This window comes from Filicampus tigris, chromosome 2, assembly GCF_054856515.1.
Source record: "Filicampus tigris isolate MCC_2025a chromosome 2, RoL_Ftig_1.0, whole genome shotgun sequence".
In the NCBI taxonomy this organism is placed as follows: domain Eukaryota; kingdom Metazoa; phylum Chordata; class Actinopteri; order Syngnathiformes; family Syngnathidae; genus Filicampus; species Filicampus tigris.
The window spans coordinates 15860792-15882995 of NC_141218.1; the positions used below are offsets into that span (position 1 = coordinate 15860792).

A 22204-nucleotide genomic window follows, 5' to 3' on the forward strand; every position below is an offset into this window, starting at 1 on the left:
GTATGCCGTCTTAAAAAATACTGATAATTTTGTGTAAACTTTCATATTACGTTAATTTATAAATGGCGACGTCGGTCTTTTAGGCGTGTGTGTGCGTCCCGAAAGTGACGCGCTTGCGCAGCTAGAGACGACTCACTCACGACGTTGTGTTTGCGGAAGTAAATGTAGTGCAGCGTGTCGGGGCATTTCTGCAGTGAAGCAATTCGGTAGGAGGTAGAAATACAGAAATACAGTATGGTTGAAATGATGAAGCGAGGCTTTTCTGTGTCATTTCATGGAGACGTTAGTGAAGATGACGTCAAATCATATGCCGGCGTAAAAAATTAGCCGATCTGAAGCTAAATTACTATCACTATAAATGTCCACTTTAGCTTCATGTTTGAAGTGGGATTAAATTAAAGTCAAATAGAAAGTCAATACTGTATCCGATCTACCACATACGAAAATGGACAAAAAGTATGACTTAATAAGAAGACACACGTTTTTGAGACGAATAACATGCATTTCAATCGGACACTTTTAATTTATTTTCCCCAAGCCACGCAGAGCCGCAACATAAGGATGAGCATGTGGCTCCAGAGCCGCGGGTTACCGACCCCTGGTCTAGATAGACCATTAAAGTACCTTCTGCGCATGAGATGTAATACAGTTCCATACCATGGGCGTCACTAGTCACTATTCCTCATGGTTATAGAAAAAGCCAACCGGAAAGCTATTGGCCGGGGGCGGATTATAAAAATGTAAACAATGCATTCAGCTATATTTTTCGCTCATGATGAACTCCTACGCAAAGTAAACCCTTACGTTCTTGACACAGTATTGTGAAATAGTCACACAATCCTGTCTCTTGTACTTGTAAGAAGATTAAGGCAGCAAAGGCGTGTTTCACTGTTTATCCGCATTTGTCACTTCCCGTTCGTGCCCCGTGCGCTAATTCGCTAGCTAACAGCCAATCAGAGTGACCAAATGTCATGACTCACGACGCCAATTCAACATGCTGAAACGCCCACCAGACGCTTTCTGACGTGGTCCGATGTTACGACGGTGTTCGCTACATCAATCAGATGGCGCAATCAGACGTCCCGACGCTTACTGACGTCTGACGTCGGATTGGTGTATTTAGGCCTTTAGAGATAGGGTGAGAAGCTCCGTCATTTGGGAGGAACTCAAAGTCGAGCCGCTTCTCCTCCGTATTGAGAGGAGCCAGATGAGGTGGCTTGGGCATCTGATTAGGAAGCCTCCTGGACACCTCCCTGGTGAGGTGTTCCAGGCATGTCCCACTAACAGGAGGCCGCGAGGATGACCTATGACACGCTGGAGAGACTATGTCTCGCTGCTGGCTTTGGAACACCTTGGGATCCCTCCGGAAGAGCTGGAAGACGTGGCTGGGGAGAGGGAAGTCTGGGCTTCCCTGCTAAAGCTGCTGCCTCGCGACCCGACCTCGGATAAGAGGCAGATGGATATATGTTAAAGTTGCAACAAAACCTATTTATTTTGAATAGTTAAAGAAATAGGTTAATAACATTGATTCTCATTTTATCACTTTTGTAATGAGTTTAATATATTTTACAATTAATCCATGTAACGTAACATTTATTATTCATCTAGCCCATTTGTACGTTTTGAAAATCAAGTTTGCCCATGTGCTAAAAGTTCACCCAACCATGTCAGTCGTATAGTATTTTTTGTTTCGTTTGGTTTTGGTTTATTTCGTTTAAAAAAAAAAATATTTTGTTTCAAACAAATTAGGTACAAATTCTGTTCAGTCGTCGTGTCTCATGAGTGCCGTCTGCAAGACAAATTTGAGGGGAAAAGGCTCCTATTATTTCTTTGTCTAAACTCCGCCCATTTCTCGTGACGTCGCACGGTAGAAATCAGTCAGTCACGTAGGCGTGAGAATACGAAAGAAAATAGCTCGCCGGAGTTGCGTTCTTTAACGGGTTGACACGAAACTATTTATTAAGCATATAATTAAGTGGTGCATTCCCTTCGCGCACACAATGTCGCGACGACTCGTCTGCATTGTAGCACGCAAGGAAGGCTGACGACAAGAAGCCAGTGGCTAATGCTGCTATTACCCAAGTAGCTGACTGTCACTTTACTTTTAAGGTAAGAGCTTTGTCTTTCCAATTGTTGCACTTGTTGTTTTTCGTACTGGTAGTTTCTTCCATGAAAGATTGAGATTGGTTTTTCCACCACAGCTCACGCAGTAGACAATTAATACAGAATGTTTTCCTGCAGCATAGCAAGTCAGCAAATAGCCTTCCTATTAGCATAATGGTTTCTAACATTGACTGAACCGAAGCGCCCATTTTACATTGGAAAAAATGCACGGCAGACCACCAAACAAACATTGTGCATAAAGTATAAATGCTGGAAAAAGAATCTTGTGTCACTGTAATCACAAATTGACTTCACTGTAAAATCCGGCCCTATGAAATTGAACTACAACTGCGTTGTCTTTATGGCAAGTTGGCAACAGGTAGATAAACAGCTTTATTGTGCTCTCCACATCTTACATCGGGTGGAAAAGTCAATTTTGGACTGATCTAGTTAAGTAACTATACAGAATACCTATAAAGATCGAGGGGTATCATTAATTTTTGTCAACTGTGGGCCTGTGAAGCCCTATGAGACTCCTTTGTGATTAAGGCAATGTAAATAAATTTGGTTTGACTTGGAATCTCTCAAAATATTCCATCAACACCGTACCTGAAATATACAAAGGCAATGTGATTAAATCCTTTGATAACCACCCAGACCTTATCTGATTATCATATTTTATCATTTGCTTTTGCAATCTATATCATGCCATTCTGTGGCCGTAGTTTTAAGGGTAATTCACATAGAATTCCATTAATAACGGTAAAGACACTTGTAATTTTTTTTTCTTAAAATGTTTTTTTTTTTTTTTATGCCATCTTATTTTTTGGTATGTGTAAAAAACTGTAAATGTCTCCGATGCTGCCATGCTTGAAGTCTTATTTTCAAAAGGTTCTGATTTAAGCTTTTAAGAGATCCATTCATTAACTGAACCACGTTTCCTCACTATGGTTACAGGCGTGCTCAGTTTACGAATTTCATGGCAGTCCAACACAAATGTAAAGCATAAATGATCCTAACTACTCATTACGCCCGTTAAAGTCTGTCTTTATGCATTCATGATGGTCAAGACATGCACTTTTCACATGCCTCACAAATTCATACATGTCTCAGAAATAACACCATCTATTTAGCTGTTCGCTATTTTGTGAATGCAACATGGCTACATCCTGGCACTAAAGATCACAGATCCTTCTGGTGTACTGCAACAACATAATGAGGCTCTCTCCAGTGGCATTAATGGTAAAGAGAGCTTGAGTGAGATGCGTTTGTGTTCAGTTTCCTAGAAAAGCCATAAGAGAAAAATCTTTTATACCCCTACATCTTCAGAAAATATGCAAATAATTACATTTCATATGGGACACATTATGACATTAAAAGTGTGAAAAATATCATTTTAGAGTTGTTTCTTTACTATTACCTTTTGAATGATAACTATCAATAATTCAAACACTCAAATGGTTAAAAATAATGAATTTGATTTTGTATGAAATTGACCCTTAAAGAAGTCCCTCCAAAATTGTGCCTCCGCTGGTCTAAACAATGCATTCTGATTGATATTGTGTTTGCAGAATATGAGATATTGTGGAATATGAGTTAGAAGCAAAATCCACCCTTTTTTATCCATCACGCAGCCATTTTGTCACTTGCTGGCCGTCCAGCAAGACTAGTGGAGTGACATAGACCATAATATTGTAAAGAACATTTTTGGGTTGATTTCCACTTTAAACAAGTACTTCTGTTTATACTCTGCTTTCTAAGTAATAGGTAAATGTTTGCCTGATAAACATTGTGCCCCCCCCCCCCACCACCACCTTTTTTTCTCTTTTAAAGAATCATGACACAGGAAGGCAGTGTGTCTGAAGTCACCCTAGGTGTCGGGGGCATGACTTGTGGTTCCTGTGTCCAATCCATAGAGCAACACATTGGTTCTCTGCCAGGGGTAATACACATAGAGGTAATTACTATTTGATCGTTTCATAACTTGTTTCCTTTTTATCGCACCATCGGCACAGTGTTGCAAAATGTTTCCGCTCCGAAACAGGATCTTAAATCACATGTCGTGGTAATTGTTTAAATCTCAACACATAGGGATAGAGATGCCCATTTGGATGAAACTGATCAAAGATGACACTGTGCAGTGAATTCTTTAGTAGCCAGGCCAAACTTAAAACCAGGTAATGTTCGTGTAGCCACAAAGCCTAAATTGCAGTGTCTGCGGCCTGTTTTTTGTGTGTGTTTGTTTTCCCCTCAGGCTGAGATTAAATGACAAAGATAATGCAATTGTATGTTCAAGATAGAGCTCTGTCCTTTGCAGGACTCTGACAGCAGGTCGATACGCCGCACCCACAGGAAATGTTATTTACCTTTGTCTTTTTCCAGTCCTCTCCTGGTAATCTTTATAGACGTGGTATTGTCAGGCTTTACTTCTAATTTTCATGAGCACAAAAATAAGGTGTAACCCAAAGAGTCATGAGTCAAGTGATCCTCTAGCGTGTCACATGTTTCTGCTTTCTGAAGGAAAGAACAACAACGATCATCATGTTGTTAAAAGCAAGTGGACCCAGTTTATAATCTTTTTATCATACTACTGTAAGAATGGAGCTCAGATAGGCTTTAATTTGAGCCTGAAATGCATTCAGTGCAAATGTAAATGACGGTGGTATCTGTTAGTGTTTTGTTTAATCTGATAAGTGAGCCAAACAAGTAGAAACATTTGTTAAAATGACACTTCACTTTCATGATGGTGATTTGCATAATGTTGAACATTCTTAATTGTCATACAAATGTAAAAAGTAGGTAACATGACTGGGCGCTGACTTCTTTGAATATAAGCCTGCAATTCACATTTAACACCTGCCAATATCCTACTTGTAGAATTTAATGTCACCCAAAAAGGTGAAAAAAAAAAGCAAAACATGTGAGGTATGATGTTGTGTGTGATGTCCTGTATGATGCCGATGAAGCATTGAGGTGTATTTTTCAAGAACAGTTCTGATCGTAAACTTCATTAATCCAGTCTGAAATGAAATACCGGGCTAGGGTAACCTTTTTCTATTTCATTTATCCTGCCTCGCACAATTAGTAGCGGTAAATGTAATTTCACTTAATGCTTGGCTGTATTGTTCTCAGCACCGCCGTTAGGGCAATTTTCTCTCTTTAAATTATATTAGATCCAACTTTAGTGTTCATTACATGTCACAAACTCTTGGCTTGGTAGGCTCTTGCTGCCTACCAGGAAAAAAGGGTAAGAAACAAATTATAAAAGTGTCCAAACAGTCAAGTATTTTTAAGTTTTTAAAGTTTTTTTTTATTGAATGTAATTTTGTAAAGGCTTTTGAATGTCTCTTCAAGGCATGGTTGTTCTTATTTTGTAGGTCTCTTTAGAGCAGGCCAATGCCACAGTCATTTTTAATGACAGCGAACAGAGCGCAGCGTCCCTTTTGGAAGCCATCGATGACATGGGATTTGAATCAAGTTTATCTACATCCGGCGCGGCCACACCCGTTTGCATTGATAGCCAGCTGACCCCAACATCAGGCCTGACACCTGTAGCTCGTCAGGATCCTTTGGAGAAAGCGTCTCAGATTCCGGGAGAGAGTCTGGCGGACGAGGGCCTCGACGTCACCTTTGCCTCGCCTTCGACGCCCGCGCAGGAGCTCACTGAAGTCATGTTGAGGCCCTCGTCCTCGGAGAGCGTCACGACGCCCGGCAGCCCTGCGCCAAAAGACTTGCCCGCGTCTCCATCGCACGGCACAGACAGCAGAGCGGCGCTCCTGAAGATGAGCATTCAAGGAATGACCTGCCATTCCTGCACCACCACGATTGAGGGGAAGATTGGGAAATTGAAAGGGATTGAAAAGATCAAAGGTGATACCTGATTATTGATCATGCTGTTTCACACAGTATTGTAGTTTGCAGTGGTGTAAATGGTCCTAATGGGAGCTGTAGACAAAAAGAGTATTCAGGATCATGCAGTATTAGTATTGGAACTGGGGCCCGTTTAAAAAGATTTTTGCCAATTTTTGCATACTGTTTTTTTTTTTATATTATTATTTATTTTTGTAATCAGTTCTATAAATATTCAATAGTGACAGCCCTTGACATATTACAACGTCAGAGAAAGATAATGACATTCAAACATTCCACACCCAGAAACGATTGGAGAAAAATCAACCAATCGTTGCCCATCTTTTTCTCTGTTGTCAAGTTTAACAAATACCCAAGGACGAAGTTTTGTAAAACACGTAATGTTCTGCATGTAATTCATATCTTTGTTGTAAGCATTGAGGGACCAAAAATGTTATGTTATTCATTGTATATGTATTTTTAATTAACTGGCCGATTAATCGTTACCCGAGTTCATTCTACCAAATATCAGAATTGACATCAGCCTAAAAAAAGTCCCAAGTCAGTCAGGTCCAAATACTAACACTGGTACATGAATACCATGTCATACTGTTACAGTAAACTGACCATTACTCTTTTTTTGTAGAAGCTGAATATTTTATTTCTGCTCTTTCCACAGTCATTTTGGATTCTCAGGAAGCTACGATTGTGTACCTGCCTTACCTCATCAGTGCCCAGACCATCATCGACCAGATTTCTTTGGCCGGCTTTAAGGCTTGCGTGAAGTCCAAACCACGCCCCCTGCAACTTTCCCCGACTGACGTTGAACGCTTTGCTGATTCTCATAAAACAAGTGCCGCTTCACCAGTCGACACTTCAGAGGAGACCGAAATCTTCGTCGAGACAACTCGAGTGGCGCTCGCGGTGAAAGGCATGCACTGTCGATCCTGCGTGGTCAATATCCAAGACAACATTTCTACGCTGCCCGGTGTCTCCTCTGTGGTGGTCTCTCTTGAGGAAGAGAAAGCTTCCATCTGCTACGACCCGCTGCGAGTCACAGTGGCTCAGTTGCGACAGGCGATTGAAGCGCTTCCTCCGGGGAACTTCACAACTCAGTCCTGGGACTCTTCTGGCCTCCTCAGCCCTACAGCTACCTCGCCTCCGCCTGCTTTATCTGCACCTCGAGCATTTGCACAATCCCTGATCAAGCCTGCTGTAACCCAGCCTTGTTTTATCCAACCTCTGGCGTCCATGGCCAAAATTCACATTGAGGGCATGACATGTAATTCCTGCGTCCAGTCAATAGAGGGCATGATGTCTGAGCGAAAAGGTGTGGTGTCATCGCAGGTCTCTTTGGCCGATAAGCAAGGCCTCTTTGAATATGACCCCCTGTTGACCTCCTTAGTCGAGCTTCGGGATGCCATAGAAGACATGGGCTTTGATGCGTTCTTATCTGGTGAGACACTCCTCATCATCAGTTTTACTGCAATAATTACATGATTGTTAATTAAGTTTTTTTTTTTGGTTTGTTCCCCACAGAGACCAATTCCCTGCCAACTATGTCGTCGTCCAGTGTCCTCAAGTCTTCAAGTGTAGCGCCAGTGAAGGAGAAGGAACTAGTGGACGTCAGTCTCCTCAAAGAGACGAGCCAGGATCGCAAAACGGCCAAGCGAGATAAACACTCAAATGTCAACAAGTGCTTCATCCAGATCCGAGGCATGACTTGCGCGTCTTGTGTGGCAAACATTGAGCGAAACCTCAAAAATGAACCCGGTCAGTTAATAATTTATAGATGATGTGAGAACATGTTTTTTTGTAAAAGCATTTTTTTGCAGTACAAACTGTTCTTTTTTTTTAAAACATTTTTTTATGCAGGTATCTACACTGTTCTGGTGGCGTTAATGGCCAGTAAGGCCGAGGTGCGCTACGATGCTGAATTGATCGACCCTGCGAAGATTGTAGAGTGTGTGAACGAGCTGGGCTTCTCAGCCTCAGTCATGGAAAACTATGAAGGTTCCGACGTAAACCTGGAATTAGTGGTGAGTTATGTCAGTTGTTTATGCAACACTGTAATTACACGCACAATAAAAAAAAAAAAATCTTTAAATAGTTGGACGCGACGGCTGTCACGCAGAGTTCCTCAGCTATCGCAATTTCATGCACTACCTTTCGTTCTTCTCTTGATTCCACCTTCATTCCAGGTAAGGGGGATGACCTGTGCCTCTTGTGTCCACAAAATTGAATCCAGCCTTATGAAAGAAAATGGCATTAAATATGCCTCTGTTGCCTTATCAACCAACAAAGCACACATTAAGTATGACTCCGAAACGATAGGACCGCGAGACATCATCATGCTGATTGGGGTACTATACTTCGTCCACGTTGTTCAGTATTACTATTTCTTCCGTACGTGCCTAGTGGTGTGAAAACGACATTACACTAAATCAGTGCTCTATTATGTGTGTAGAATTTGGGTTTTGAAGCAACTTTGGTGAAGAAGGACCGTGCCGCCAGCCATTTGGACCATAGCAAAGAGATACGACAGTGAGAAGCCTTTTCTTTTACATGCACATCTCCCGTCCACCTGTGACTAGCTGGCAACCAGTTTTGGGGTGAAACCCGCCTCATGCTCAAAGGCAGCCTAATGAGGACAAGCACGATAGGAAAGGGTTGGATGGATCTCCTATCGAATGTGACTGCTACAAAGGCAAAAATGATGATCCGAAATACCTCCAGCAAAACTCTCTTTTGTTCTGCATACTTTGGAATTCTGCACTTGAAGTACTAAAAATCAGACACCAAATACCCATTTAAAGGGGAAGTTAACCCCCAGAGATTCTTGGCAATAATATGTTCTATGCGGCCCCACTGGTCTAAACACGGCATTCTGATTAATATTACGTTTGTGGAAAATTAGTCTAGCAGTAAAGTCCACCCGTTTTTGTCCATTTTGCCACTTGCTGTCAACAGTAACTTGCTTTAAGCAGTCAAATCCACCCATTTTTGTCCATCTCAAAATGACATCACAATTCCTCAGGACTGCGATAACGACCAATCATGGCTCAGCATCAGAAATCAGCTGGGCCACGATTGGTCGTTATCTGAGCCCTGAGCAACTGTGATGTCATTTTCAGTCGACAGAAGTGACAAAATGGACGTCCCCTGAAATGGCTAATGGGTGGAATTTGCTGCTTAACTCATACTCCACAAACACAACGTTAATCAGAATGCTATGTTTAGACCAACTAAGGCGCATAGAACATATTGGGTTTTTTTGGGGGTTGACTTCCCCTATTAATACCACAGACCAATCATGGCCCAGCATCAGAAATCAGCTGAGCCATGATTGGTCGTTATCTCAGCCCTGAGCAACTGTGATGTCATTTTGAGATGGACAAATATGGGTGGATTTTACGGCTTAACAAACATAATATGAATCAGAATGCCATGATTAGACTAGTGGGACTACATGGAACGTAATACAGTATTTTAAATCATTTTTCATCTTTAACACATTTGCTACATTTCTCTTGAGTAACTTCAAATGTCTCTGCTTTCTGAGGTGGAGGAAATCATTCCTGGTGAGCCTGATATTCTGTGTGCCGGTGATGAGTATGATGGTATACATGATCATCATGGACCACCATATGAACGCGTCACACCAACACAACGCCACAGCTGAGGACCGCAACTCGTACCATGCCACCATGTTCCTAGAGAGACAGTTGCTCCCGGGCCTCTCTGTCATGAACTTACTCTCGTTCCTTTTTTGTGTACCTGTGCAGGTGAGTCTAGAGGTTCCTTACCCCCGAAACCACCCCCCACCCTACCCCAGACAGCTGTGTGTGGCTAACTCAGTGGCTGAAGCCTTTCTCGTAATTCTCTTCTTCTATTTAGTTTGTTGGCGGTCGCTATTTCTACGTTCAAGCCTACAAAGCAGTGAAACACAGATCTGCCAACATGGACGTGCTAATAGTCCTGGCCACCTCCATAGCCTTCACGTACTCCTCCATCGTACTCATAGTGGCCATGGTGGAGAAAGCAAAAGTCAACCCCATCACCTTCTTCGACACACCGCCTATGCTTTTTGTCTTCATCTCCCTGGGGCGCTGGTTGGAACAGATCGCCAAGGTTCAAATAAATGACGAGGCTTTAAATGTGCTACGTGGAATCGCAGCTAAGATGTTCTTCTTTGTGTTTCTTGCTTTTAGAGCAAAACGTCTGAGGCGCTTTCCAAGCTCATGTCTCTGCAAGCCACTGAGGCCACAGTGGTCATTCTCAATAGTGATGCAACCATTCTAAGGTAATTATTGTCATCTTTTTGGCCACTGTGTAAATGTCTGTTCTTGAATTTGCCACTCAATAAGGCCAACATGATGCAACAGGAAATCCATTTTGGCCATTCATTTTAGAATTATGTCTCACAAATCAAGTTATTATATCCTACCAAGGGAACCTCGGGGGACACTATATATATCTTGGACAGTTCTTGTGCACAGAGCACACAAACACTTTCATTTGGCTCATGTACGGTAAACATTTTCTGTGTTTGTAACAATGCATGAGATCTTAGCATTGATCTTTTTTTTTTTTCCCCTTTCCAGTAAAGTAAGACTTTTTAATCTTGTATTTTGTCATTAAAAATATGGTGCCAGTGTACATTAAGCGCATTTACAACTGCACTGTATCATACTGAAAGTTATTTGTTTTAGACACGAGCGAGTCCGAATATTAGGATTAGCTAGACTTCTTTGAACTCCCGCGATGGCGCGGGTGACAACTTCCGCATTCCATCACGTGACTGACCTATAGTGCTGCGCGACATGTCGGCGAAAAGTCTGCGCAAATTGTTGCTGTGTATATGACGCCGCACGCATTCTCTCTCGTGATTGTTTGCCGTTATGTCACATGTTGCGATGACATACACTTTTCCCCAGCCCGGTTCTTTGAGGGCAATTTATTTGTCACCACGGAGGAGACAATCCACCATGGAGCTTGTTGCTGCTGCGAAACAAACTAGTTTGGCAGCGGCATGAGTGTTATGTTGCGTAAGTGTGTGGGTAAAGAAGCCTGCACACGCACGTACCACCTTCGCTGCCACCTTCCAGATTGCAATACAGTTAAATGCATCGTCTGATCGTGTAGGTCCATTTGTTGTCGCAGTCTTTTTGACCGTTGCTCGGCAATAAAAACGCCGACTGAAATTGGCCGTAAAAGGCAGAGGAAATCCCGCCCTGCGGTGTCCTCGTCAGTATCAGCTGTAGCAACGCCCCCCCCGACTTGGAGGGGAAACTGCAACGCATTTTCAAAACAACGCGTGTTGGTTATGCACGAGTATAAAGGCAAACTTTGCGTGGCATTGCCGCAGTGACGTCGACCGCGGGATAATAAAGAAGCCTTTATAGACATACAGTTTTGTTCAAGGGCAAGTCAACCCAAATTTTCTTACAAAAATATGTTCTATGCAGGGCCGCTAGTCGAAACATGGTATTCTGATTAATTGCGTTTGTGGAACATAAGTTTAAGCAGTAAAAACCACCCCTTTTTACCCATCTGAGGGAGCGGCTATATTACCACTTGCTTTTGACTGAAAATGACATCACAGTTGCTCAGGGCTCAGATAATGACCAATCAGAGCTCAGCTTCAGAAATCAGGTGAGCTGTGATTGGTCATTACCTGAGCACTGAGCAACTGTGATGTCATTTTCAGTCGACAGAAGTGACAAAATGCCCGCCCCCCTGAAATGGCTAGAAACGGGTGGATTTTGCTGCTTAACTCATATATCAAACACAATATCAGTCTGAATTCTGTGTTTTGACTAGTGGAGGCGCATAGAACAAATTATTGTAAGGCTTTTTGGGGCGTTGACTTCCCCTATTAATGCCACAGAAAGTGTCAATCAAAAGTGAAAATTATTTTTTTGTAAAGCAACAATATTTGATACAGCTCTTTTTTTCTGATTTGGCCATCATTTTGTGACTATCAAGAGTATCTATATGTACAATAAAATACATACTACATGTATATTGTAGTAGTGCCTGGTTGAATACATTTCTTGTTGACTTTAACTTTATTTCCAGTGAGAATCAATTGGATGTTGAGCTGGTGCAGAGGGGAGATGTGGTAAAAGTAGTGCCTGGTGGAAAGTTTCCCGTAGATGGAAGAGTTCTTCAAGGGCATTCCATGGCGGACGAGTCTCTCATCACAGGTTGGTCTCACTGTAGAGGGCAAAGAATTCTGTACCTTAATATTTGGATTTTGAAACTGGAAAGCCGATTGCTGTTCAGGTCCTTTCTGACCAGTTGTTGCTTTGGAACTTCAGGTGAGGCCATGCCCGTGACCAAGAAGCCGGGCAGTGTTGTGATTGCGGGCTCCATTAACCAGAATGGCTCTCTCCTGGTCAGCGCTACACATGTCGGCATGGACACCACGCTGTCGCAGATTGTCAAACTTGTTGAAGAGGCTCAGACTTCAAAGGTGCGTCATGGGCTTCTGGCCTGGTTCTTCAATGTGGTTTAGGTGTCTGATTCTCAGTGTTTTTTTTTTTTTTAGGCTCCCATACAACAGTACGCTGATAAGATCAGTGGCTACTTTGTACCCTTCATTGTCGGCGTGTCAGTCCTTACTTTGATTTCCTGGATTGTAATTGGGTTCCTGGATTTCCCCCTGGTGGAAAAATATTTTCCAGTGAGTTTTCAAATTGAATTACTGTATTTCTCAAATACTATAATGGTTATCTGATTGAACAGACAAACTACATCTCAGATAGACAACTTTGTTGCCCCCACCCAGGCAAAAAAAAAATGGTGACACTAGGTGTTAAATTGCTTTTATGAAAATCTTATCTTAGAAATCTCTTCTTACAAAAAAAAGCTTCATTTCTTTGAGTTTTACTGCAGTAAAACCTTACGTTTTCCACAATGTGGTCGTTTATTAAAATGCACCTGTACTACATAACTCCAAATCCATATTTTTAGCACATAAACGCTAATGTGCCGCTCACCTAGTGAAGCTTCTTGACCAACCTTTTTAACAGTTCCCACAATTAGAGTTGGAAATGTTTACAGTTCACATTGGAAAAATGGCACTGTTACTCCTTGCAGGGATATGACAAAAGCATTTCCAGGGCGGAGGCGGTGATTCGCTTCGCTTTCCAGGCCTCCATAACCGTGTTATGCATCGCCTGTCCCTGCTCCCTGGGTCTGGCGACCCCGACGGCTGTCATGGTGGGCACCGGGGTTGGAGCCCAAAATGGCATCCTGATAAAAGGAGGAGAACCTCTGGAAATGGCACATAAGGTGTGTTCATAAGAGTACCCTGGCATGTGTGTTGACAACACATTCGGTCATTTGAGTAACCTATGGGGTGATTTTCTAACACAGTCTGAAGACTTTTGAACAGTACTGCAGATGCTTCTGGTTCCCTGGGCATCCACCACAGCAGGTTTATCTCTGTTTAACTGAGACTAAAAGCAAACATCTATACACAGGTCCAATCAGTGGTGTTTGATAAGACCGGGACCATTACATATGGCGCTCCAAACGTTGTCCAGGTCAAAATAGTGGTGGAGGGCAACAAGATGCCTCGCTCCCGACTGCTCGCCATCGTGGGCACGGCAGAGAACGACAGCGAGCATCCTCTGGGAGCAGCTATCACCAAGTACTGCAAGCAGGTTGGTTTTGACGTCACCCACTCAAGTCCTGTTTACTGAGCGCCAGCATCAGTAACGATACGTTACCACGGGGCACGCAGGAGCTCGGCACGGAGTCGCTCGGCACGTGCACTGACTTCCAGGCCGTGCCGGGCTGCGGCATTCGGTGTCAGGTCAGCAACACTGAGATGCTGTCAAAGCACTCGGACAGCGACGAGGACAACAACCAGCGCAACAGCATGCTTGTTCAGATCAGCGACGCCGTCACGTCAACCAGTTCCCATTCTCTTATCTTGGACCCACATCCACTCAGTACGACACAGTTCCGACACTCATTACTACTCTGTTGTGATGTTACTCAAGTGCCGCGTGTCCGCAGGCCTGCCGCGGACTGCAAGCTACGTGGTCCTTATTGGCAATCGAGAGTGGATGAGGAGGAATTGTCTGCAGATCAGACATGATATCGATGAAGCCATGATAGAGCACGAGCGCAGAGGTCGCACCGCCGTCCTGGTTGCTGTAGACGGTGAGTGCTGGAGCTCAAAACGCAAAGGATGCTACCGGTGTATAACAGGAAGAGAGAACATTTGAACTCTGCCTTTTAGATTTGCTGTGTGCCATGATAGCCATCGCGGACACAGTGAAACCGGAAGCTGAGCTGGCAGTCCAAACTCTGACCTGCATGGGCCTGGAGGTGGTGTTGATGACGGGAGACAACAGCAAGACGGCACGGGCCATTGCTGCACAGGTGGGCTCAACTTGCAGCAGTGTGGAATAGTTTTCTCTATGGCCACCTCTTCATCAAGCCTTTCAGAAAAATATGCACTCTTGATGGAAAATTTCCAGAAAGCTTTCAGTAAATTTTATTGGGAAATTGTACAGAAAATCCCCCTCCATCACAGTGGTTAACATTCCAGAACACCCCACAATAAATGAAATCTGCAGGGTAGAAACACGCACTAAGCATGTTATTATATCATTTGTGGCACTTAAAAATGATAAAACACACTTTTAAAATGACAAAACACAGTTGCACAGGTATAATATATTAAAGTGCAAGATCAATGAATAACACAAAAATATTGTATGAACAATGTAACAGAAGATGATGGAGCTGCTGTAAGTGAAAGTTAGAACTTTTAATACATTCAACCTCAACCCTTTTTTTCTCTTTGGAGAAAAAAAAACTGCATTAAAACTAACCTATGATCACAGCCTGTGACTTTTTCTTTTTTTTTTTTTGCCACAAACATTGTTATGGGCAGTTGCTAGCTCGCTGTGTTTCTTTTGTACACTTTGTGGCTTCGTTAATGGTGTTTTGGAACTGCAGTGCACAACACATGTCAGGATGCTCTTCCACTAACATTGCATTGCAGCACGGGAAACATTGAAGTGACCAGCAAGGCAAGCACACACACGTCCGTGGGTGAGCAGCGCGCGATGTCTGCTGACAGAACGCAACCGCCAATCAGCAACTGGCAAAACCATATGAGGCTCTGGTTGGCTGCATCAGTACATAGGGGTATTTTTTTCTGACATGCGGGATTCAAATTCTAAATGTGGCCTAAAAATGTGCAGTGCAAAATTATTGTAAACAAATTTGATAAACACTTGAAACAGTTTGCAAACGTTTGAAGTTTTTCTAAACTTACCTTGTCGGTGCTTGATGGGAGGACAATGGCGTGCATCTGGTCGCGTTCATGACCCATGATGTTTGCGCTTTTTTTTTTCACCTCCAATAGATGCCATAGATACGGGTTTTACAACAAAAAAACTATGTACTGTACCAAAAATAGCATGTTCGAGACTTGTACATGACTAGCGCCTGAGTAAAAAACAGCCATGGATACAAATAGGACGACCACGCTCTTTTTGAGATACATGCTTGTGGCGATGCTAAGCTAATGTCCATGCTTTTCATTACCTTTGAAGGGACAGGCCTCCCTGCCAAAATGGCCGCCACGTATGGGGCACTATTTTCTGATCATTGAATCCAGGATATATGTAGTATGATTATATATGTAATTCCCTATTGAATTTAAATTTCTGCCAATTCCAATTTTAGGCCAAATTGTTCTTGTATGTCTTCTTTCTGCATTAGGTGGGCATCAGGAAGGTGTTTGCGGAGGTGCTGCCCTCCCACAAGGTGGCCAAGGTGGAGCAGCTGCAGCAGGCAGGAAAGAGGGTCGCCATGGTAGGCGACGGCATCAACGATTCGCCCGCTCTGGCCATGGCTGATGTCGGCATCGCCATAGGAACCGGCACGGATGTGGCCATCGAGGCAGCAGACGTGGTCTTGATCAGGGTGCGAATTGAATGTTTGACTTTGGCCTGCGTTGCACTGATGTATTCAATTGATTTTGCACATATGCAAACTTTATAGGCCTGTTGATAAATATAGAAAAATATATTTAAACATTTTGGACGATTGTTTGAAACTGCTTCAGATGTATTTGTGCATTCCTATTCATTTTGACTTGTGTTGACAGAATGACCTGCTGGATGTGGTCAGCAGTATTGACCTCTCTAAAAAGACTGTCAAGAGAATCAGGATCAACTTTGTCTTCGCTCTCATCTACAACTTGGTTGGCATTCCCATCGCTGCAGGTAATAGACCACAGTTGCGTCTGTGCTCGCAAAGAGCCTCAACAGTTCCGGAAACTGAAGTTTGTGACTTGCACACTGAAGTATAACTTGACAAGATGCTCAGCAGCACGCTTCTACTTAACAGTAAATGTTCAAGAAGTGTGTAAGTGTATAAAGTAGTTATAAAAAAAAAAAAAAGGTTTAACACCCCTGTTCAAATGCCAGGTTTTTGTGATATAAAAATCCGCAAGAGATAAACCATATCAAAAACATTTCCACAAGTACTGTAATTTGATCTTTAACCTGTACAACTTAATCTATCAAAGAAATGATTTGCAGAGAGGAAGTAAAGTAAAATTAAACAACTGAGATGATGTGGTTGCACAAGTGTGCACATTACGTGCATATTGAAGTCTGTAGCATGTATAAGTAATTAAACATTTGTTAGTTTTAATTTTGTGTCACTTAATAATCATGTTATTCTTAGTCTTTTCTCATATTTAGACTGTAAATGTATATAGAGTACATTCGTTTTCTTGTAATGTAATGCAAAGTTTACGAATGCTTCTTTAGTTACTCACACCAGTGTGAAATTAGTTTTTCTCACCTAAAATTCAAATTTGAATTCTTGATTTATTAAAAAAAAAATAATTGAATGAATAAATTGCAACTTTTGTATCAAATAACTCATTTGTTTTAAGTACTGTGGAATTTTCACATGGTATGTTCCTTCCCTAGGTGTGTTCCTTCCCATCGGGTTGGTGTTACAGCCGTGGATGGGCTCTGCCGCCATGGCGTTGTCTTCCGTCTCTGTGGTTTTGTCCTCGCTTCTACTCAAATGGTAATCATCTCTTCGACACCAACACCGCTTTCAAAACCTGCCCTGCCCTTCTCACTGTCCACCTTTTGCGTAGCTACACCAAGCCCAGCGCAGAGAAGCTGGAGGCCCGGCTGGAGTCGCGGTTGGGCCGCGGCACGCGACAGGGCAGCCTGTCCGACGTCAGCGTCAACATCGGCATGGGCGAGCTGCGGCGGTCGTCGCCCAAGCTCAGCCTCCTCGACCGCATTATCAACTACAGCCGGGCGTCCATCAATTCGCTGCGCTCCGACAAGCACTCGATCCACAGCCAGGTGCTCAGCGAGCCCGACAAACACTCGCTCCTCGTGGGGGAGGCGCCGTGCGACGAGGAGCTCTGCTGAATTCCGCTGTCACAAAGTGCCCAAGGTAGCCCCGTTTTTCTCACCTGGGCGGCTTCGCTAAGGGCTCCGTCTGGGTGGAGGACGCCATGGCGACACACTTGACCCCAAGAGAGCGCGTGTGTCCTCGCGCTAATCACGAGCACTTCAGAACAAAACAGGCTCACTTCTTCTCTTAATTTTTCATTTTGTTGAAGTCAGAGCCCTGCAGTGCACTCTGAACACACCTGTGTAGCCAAAGACCTTTTAAGTTTTAGCTTTTTCATTCAATGTTGTATCATATGAAGTATTTATATTTACCCTTATTTATCCCCATGTTGATCTAAATCTATGTGGAAGATTTGAATGACACTCAAGAGCGAGTTGGAAACAGTGTTAGCGAAGTGCCCGTGGAAATGCCGTCATGGCAAAGTCCAGCACATTCCAAAGAGAGCACCTCGGACCCAACGGGGGCCAAGCGTTGCCGTGACGACGTGCAGGCGTTCACTTGACTGGAGGTAATCTGCTGTTATCTTGTTACATTTGTGCTGCTCATTGCCATGCACTTTGTCTTCTATATGTCAAGCAAGTGCATTTAGGCCATCGGTACCGGTTGTATGGGCTTACTGTAGTGTCGTATGTTACTGCTTCTAAGCTTCTTTTTTGTCTGCGCAAATTACATCTTTACATTCATGGATGGTTTACTGCTAGGCTACATCATAGTTTCTTTTTTTTTTTTCCTTCTTCTTTCTTCTTGAGCCTTTTTAAAGTCAGCACATTGTCATACAAGTGTCCAAGCCCTCGCTCTGGTTTTGTTTGTTGTCGCCGCTTTCCCAAAGACGTGTGTTCTGAAGTACGCTGAGCCTTATCACGTCAGTCTGTCCAAGCGACGCCCGTAGAGCGTCACATTACATATACATGTACGGTTAAATGAAGCAAGTGTTCCCTGAATGTTCCAAATCAGGGGTGGGGAACCTTCGAGTATAGCTCACAAGAACTTTTAATCTGGGCTGCCCAAAAAAATTACCCCGAAATGTTCACAATTTATACGTAATAAACATTAATTCAAATGTTGTATATTTTTGTCATAAATTGCTGAATTGGTTCTCCATCCCTGCTCTAAACGATTGTGCCTTGGAGTAAAAAAAACAAAAACATTTATGCTGTCTTCTGTCAAGTGCCTGAAGGTGGTGCTCTTTATTAATCGACATAAAAATCACATTGAGTCAGTGAAGTGCACAACCAAACGCCATTTAATTTTCCAGAAATACACAATTCTTATGACTTATTCCCTCACATGATGACTAGGGCTGCATTTTTAGTTGACAGTTTCCACTAGCTTGTGTAGTAGTTTGAGATGTACAGCAATAAAGAGGGATTACCTCTTATTGGATACAATTATGTTAAGAAAATCAATACAAAAAATGTCAAGTAAACAACAATACGATTTCTTTTGCTACTCTCTCAGCTGGTCTAAGAAGAACCAAACAACACTGATTGAAAGGTTTACAAGAATGAAACAAAAAAAGTGCAGCATTTCATATCAGCATTCCAACATTGTGCTTTTGTGGACCAAGACTTGTCTGTAGCAGGAAAACATTACATTCAGTTCACCTTGAAGATGACAAGAACACAAGTCACTTCGTACCAGCTGGAAACATCTATCTGGAAACACTATTTAAATCAAGTTACTCTTACAATACAACAATAGTAGATTTAGCGACATTAAACATCTTTACAGTGATCACACCATGATGTTGAGCGATGGAACTGAAGTTCACCAACATTTCATGTTTGCGTTCATTGGATTAAATCATTACAACACTTGAACTCTACATAGAGAATATCAATAAACATTTTTGCTCATGAGTTTTGTGCCTATGTGTTGTTCTGTTTTTTTTTTTTGTTTGTTTTTTTGTCATCCCTGATTTCTAGAAGTGGCCAATGAAACGTCCAGTCCTCTGGCCAGATTCAGATCTTCATTTGCTGGATGACTGAAAGCGACCAGCTGAGTCCAGGTAGGCGAGATGGTGCTTGCTTGTTCTCATACTTGATGTTATACTTTCAGTCTGAAACTTTATATAAGACTGATAGAGGTTCGTACAGTTAAATGACAATAAATGAGGAGAGCAGTGTGTGATATCAAAACCATCTTGAGTGTATACGGTGGTCCTCGGTTTACGACGGGGTTGTGTTCCTATGGTGGCAATGTAATCTTAATCTGGATTTATATGAAAATCAGGATGCCCCGTATCCTACGATAGCACAGTCGATGAGTCAGAAATACTGCAAATATTTTTAGAAAAACACTTCTAGGTTGTCAATATAAAACAAAAAAGTAGAAAGGCTTTAACTGAGTGTGCCGCCTTTGGCCGCGTGATTATCCATTCTGTTATTTTTGGTCGTAAACCGAGGACCCCTGAATTTGGTAATCTTGCCAAACACCCAAGTCTATAAAAAAAAAAATCAAAATTACAACACAAAATAAAAATAAACCTACTGTACTATTAAAATAGAGTAGTTATAATTCAGCATAATCTAAAATTATTTTCGGTGTTGATTAATCCTTTGCTTAAAACGTCAAATAAACTTGTATAAACCATGACGTATTTTAAGTGAACATTTGTGACCGTATTTCCTCAAATAGAAGCCTTGTCTAGCTAGAGTGAATGACTAGCACTCCTCAAATCGATAACTCCTTTTTCTGCCTGAGAAAAAAAGATTGTCGTAGTCACTACGGACTGGGCAAAGTTGACACTACTATGACACTACTGACGAGGCATATCTCGATCACTTTTTTTTTTTTTTTTTGCATCTGAGTCACTTTACTGTAAGTATCTGCTGATACAGTCCCGATTTAATGTTTGTGATGCATTCAGGAAAAAAAGCATGCATCCAAATTGCTTCAATTTTGCATATGGTCCACTCCACCAATGCCATTTGTTTATTCTACCTTTTTCAAAATAAAAATCAAAGTCTAAATCAGGGAGCTTTAGCCTCTCATGTCGTTGTTGTAGTTGTTTTTTTAACCAATATTCCTCATTTGCAAATATATGCAATATTACCACAAGGCATTATTTATGCTAACAGCGTGCAGACACTAAGATTATTACAGTGACAGCCAGGTGCTTGCTGCAGTTTGGTAAAATCACTGCCCCAGCTGCAATATGAGGAAATACGGTATGCTGAACAGTGCAGTAAAAGCGTTACTGAATGTCATGAGGACTGAGGAGTGCTTGCTGGTGCTTGTTTGCCAAGCAGAATAAATACAATGAGAAAAACAGATTACGAGGATTTTGAAATAGCACCATGTCGGTCCGTTACTGATCGCCGCCATTTAAAAAAGCATGGCTACCTGGAATAAAGAAGCCTTTTTCAATGGTCACACGTTTGGTAAACATAAAGGACTTGAGGAATAACAATGGAATAAAACATCTGGTCGAAGTCATTCGGAGGTAATGTAGATTTGGCACAACTTCAGAGACTTTTGAATAATTCGGTGAAAAGAAAAAAAACCAAAACAATTTCCCCAAATATACTGCACAGATACAAAAATTCCAGTTAAAATAAAATTCACACTATTGTTGACTGAATCAAGAAAAAGACTGTCCGTGTTAAATGAGCAGATGCAAACTTAACTTTGGCACATTGAATGAGGAGGGTGGTGACTTGGTCTTGGCGGCGTTTGGACTCTGTGGTGGGCGGAGATCTCATAGCCCCTTGTTGAAGTAGACTCGCTCCAGGCCCGGGTGGCTGGCCCGTATTTTCTCTTGCAGCTCGGTCTCCAAGCGACTAACTGATATAGAACTGGAGGATGCACATGTTCAGTATTATTAAAGTGACAGTATTTCCCCATTTTATACAGATTGAAGCCTTTCACTCACCTCTTCTGGGGGAACAAAGCACAGCAGAGTGGAGTCGCGAACACCAGGCTGAAAATGTAAATAAAGTTGTGATGACTGATGCGTTAAGGTTCTACAGGGTCAGGCAAAATGATCTGACACATTGGTAGGTTAAATAAAAGGCTATCAAAATAAAGAAACAAAAAAAGTTTTTTTATTTTCGAAAAGTACATATAATGCCATTTTGCTTTGTTTCTTTATCAGGCCATTGTTTTTCCGTTTCTTTTTCAGTTGCTGCCATGCACTGGTGAGCATCATGCTTTAATTGTGGCAACGTTTATCAAAACAAACAAATCTGTAACTGCAACACAACGAGCCTTCCGTTTGCACTTCAATCTTGGTAGACATGATCCCGTAGCAGCTCGAAACACGATCTTGTTCTGTGTTACGTGATGTTATGTTATGCAGTGTGTGGACAATAATGGATCCCATTTGACTGATTTAATTTTTAAAACATAATGAAGCAGAATGGCATTATATGTACTTTTCGAAAATAAAAACACTTTTTTTTTTCTTTACTTTATATGCCTTTTATTTAACCTACAAATGTGTCGGATCATTTTGCCTAACCCTGTACAAATGAAACATTTTGACAACAGTTTGAGCTGCTGTAATTGTGTTAGTTCAAAAGAGCACCAAAGGCGTCGCTTGTTCTCAATTTTGTTGTTGTTGTTGATTGTTTCACTATTAACAGTGGTTGACATCTTTTTACACTTATATGACAGTTAAGCATGTTTAATGTGTGTACAGTTAATTGATAGTAATAATAATGACACATTTGTATTCATAGCGTCTTTCAAGTAACCCAAGGACACATGAAAAATGAGAAAATAAAGAAAAAGAAAAAAAAACAACGCATTTTTACGAATGTGCTTTGATGGCATCCGAATACTTTTTTTTACACTGATTCAGATCGGATTCAGGCCTGTTGAGAAC

At 42.0% G+C, this 22204-nt stretch overlaps 2 protein-coding genes across 3 annotated transcripts in view; one reads left to right on the forward strand and one right to left on the reverse strand.

Moving 5' to 3' along the window:
- Positions 1 to 175: 175 nt before the first annotated feature.
- Positions 176 to 19235, forward strand: atp7a (ATPase copper transporting alpha). Of its 2 annotated transcripts, XM_086057125.1 has the most exons (23): positions 176 to 2109; positions 3937 to 4060; positions 5481 to 5973; positions 6632 to 7408; positions 7492 to 7725; positions 7828 to 7991; positions 8154 to 8315; positions 8420 to 8496; positions 9515 to 9737; positions 9850 to 10083; positions 10164 to 10255; positions 12034 to 12161; positions 12276 to 12430; positions 12506 to 12640; positions 13057 to 13251; positions 13443 to 13625; positions 13706 to 13916; positions 13984 to 14130; positions 14210 to 14352; positions 15706 to 15909; positions 16094 to 16211; positions 16929 to 17031; positions 17105 to 19235. In XM_086057125.1, the coding sequence occupies exons 2-23, from the start codon at positions 3941 to 3943 to the stop codon at positions 17388 to 17390; spliced, it is 4584 nt and encodes a 1527-aa protein (XP_085913251.1). In that variant the 5' UTR covers positions 176 to 2109; positions 3937 to 3940; the 3' UTR covers positions 17391 to 19235. The 2 variants fall into 2 exon arrangements, with proteins under 2 accessions (XP_085913251.1, XP_085913260.1); XM_086057134.1 differs by lacking the exon at positions 3937 to 4060 and having other exon boundaries at positions 177 to 2109.
- sfxn1 (sideroflexin 1) overlaps positions 18602 to 22204 on the reverse strand; it is a 12082-nt gene continuing 8479 nt past the window's right edge. The window contains exons 10-11 of the mRNA XM_086057217.1: positions 21251 to 21298; positions 18602 to 21173 (exon numbers count right to left, since the gene is read on the reverse strand). Coding sequence (XP_085913343.1) covers positions 21077 to 21173; positions 21251 to 21298 — 145 coding nt within the window. The 3' untranslated portion in view covers positions 18602 to 21076. The remainder of the gene's footprint in view (positions 21174 to 21250; positions 21299 to 22204) is intronic.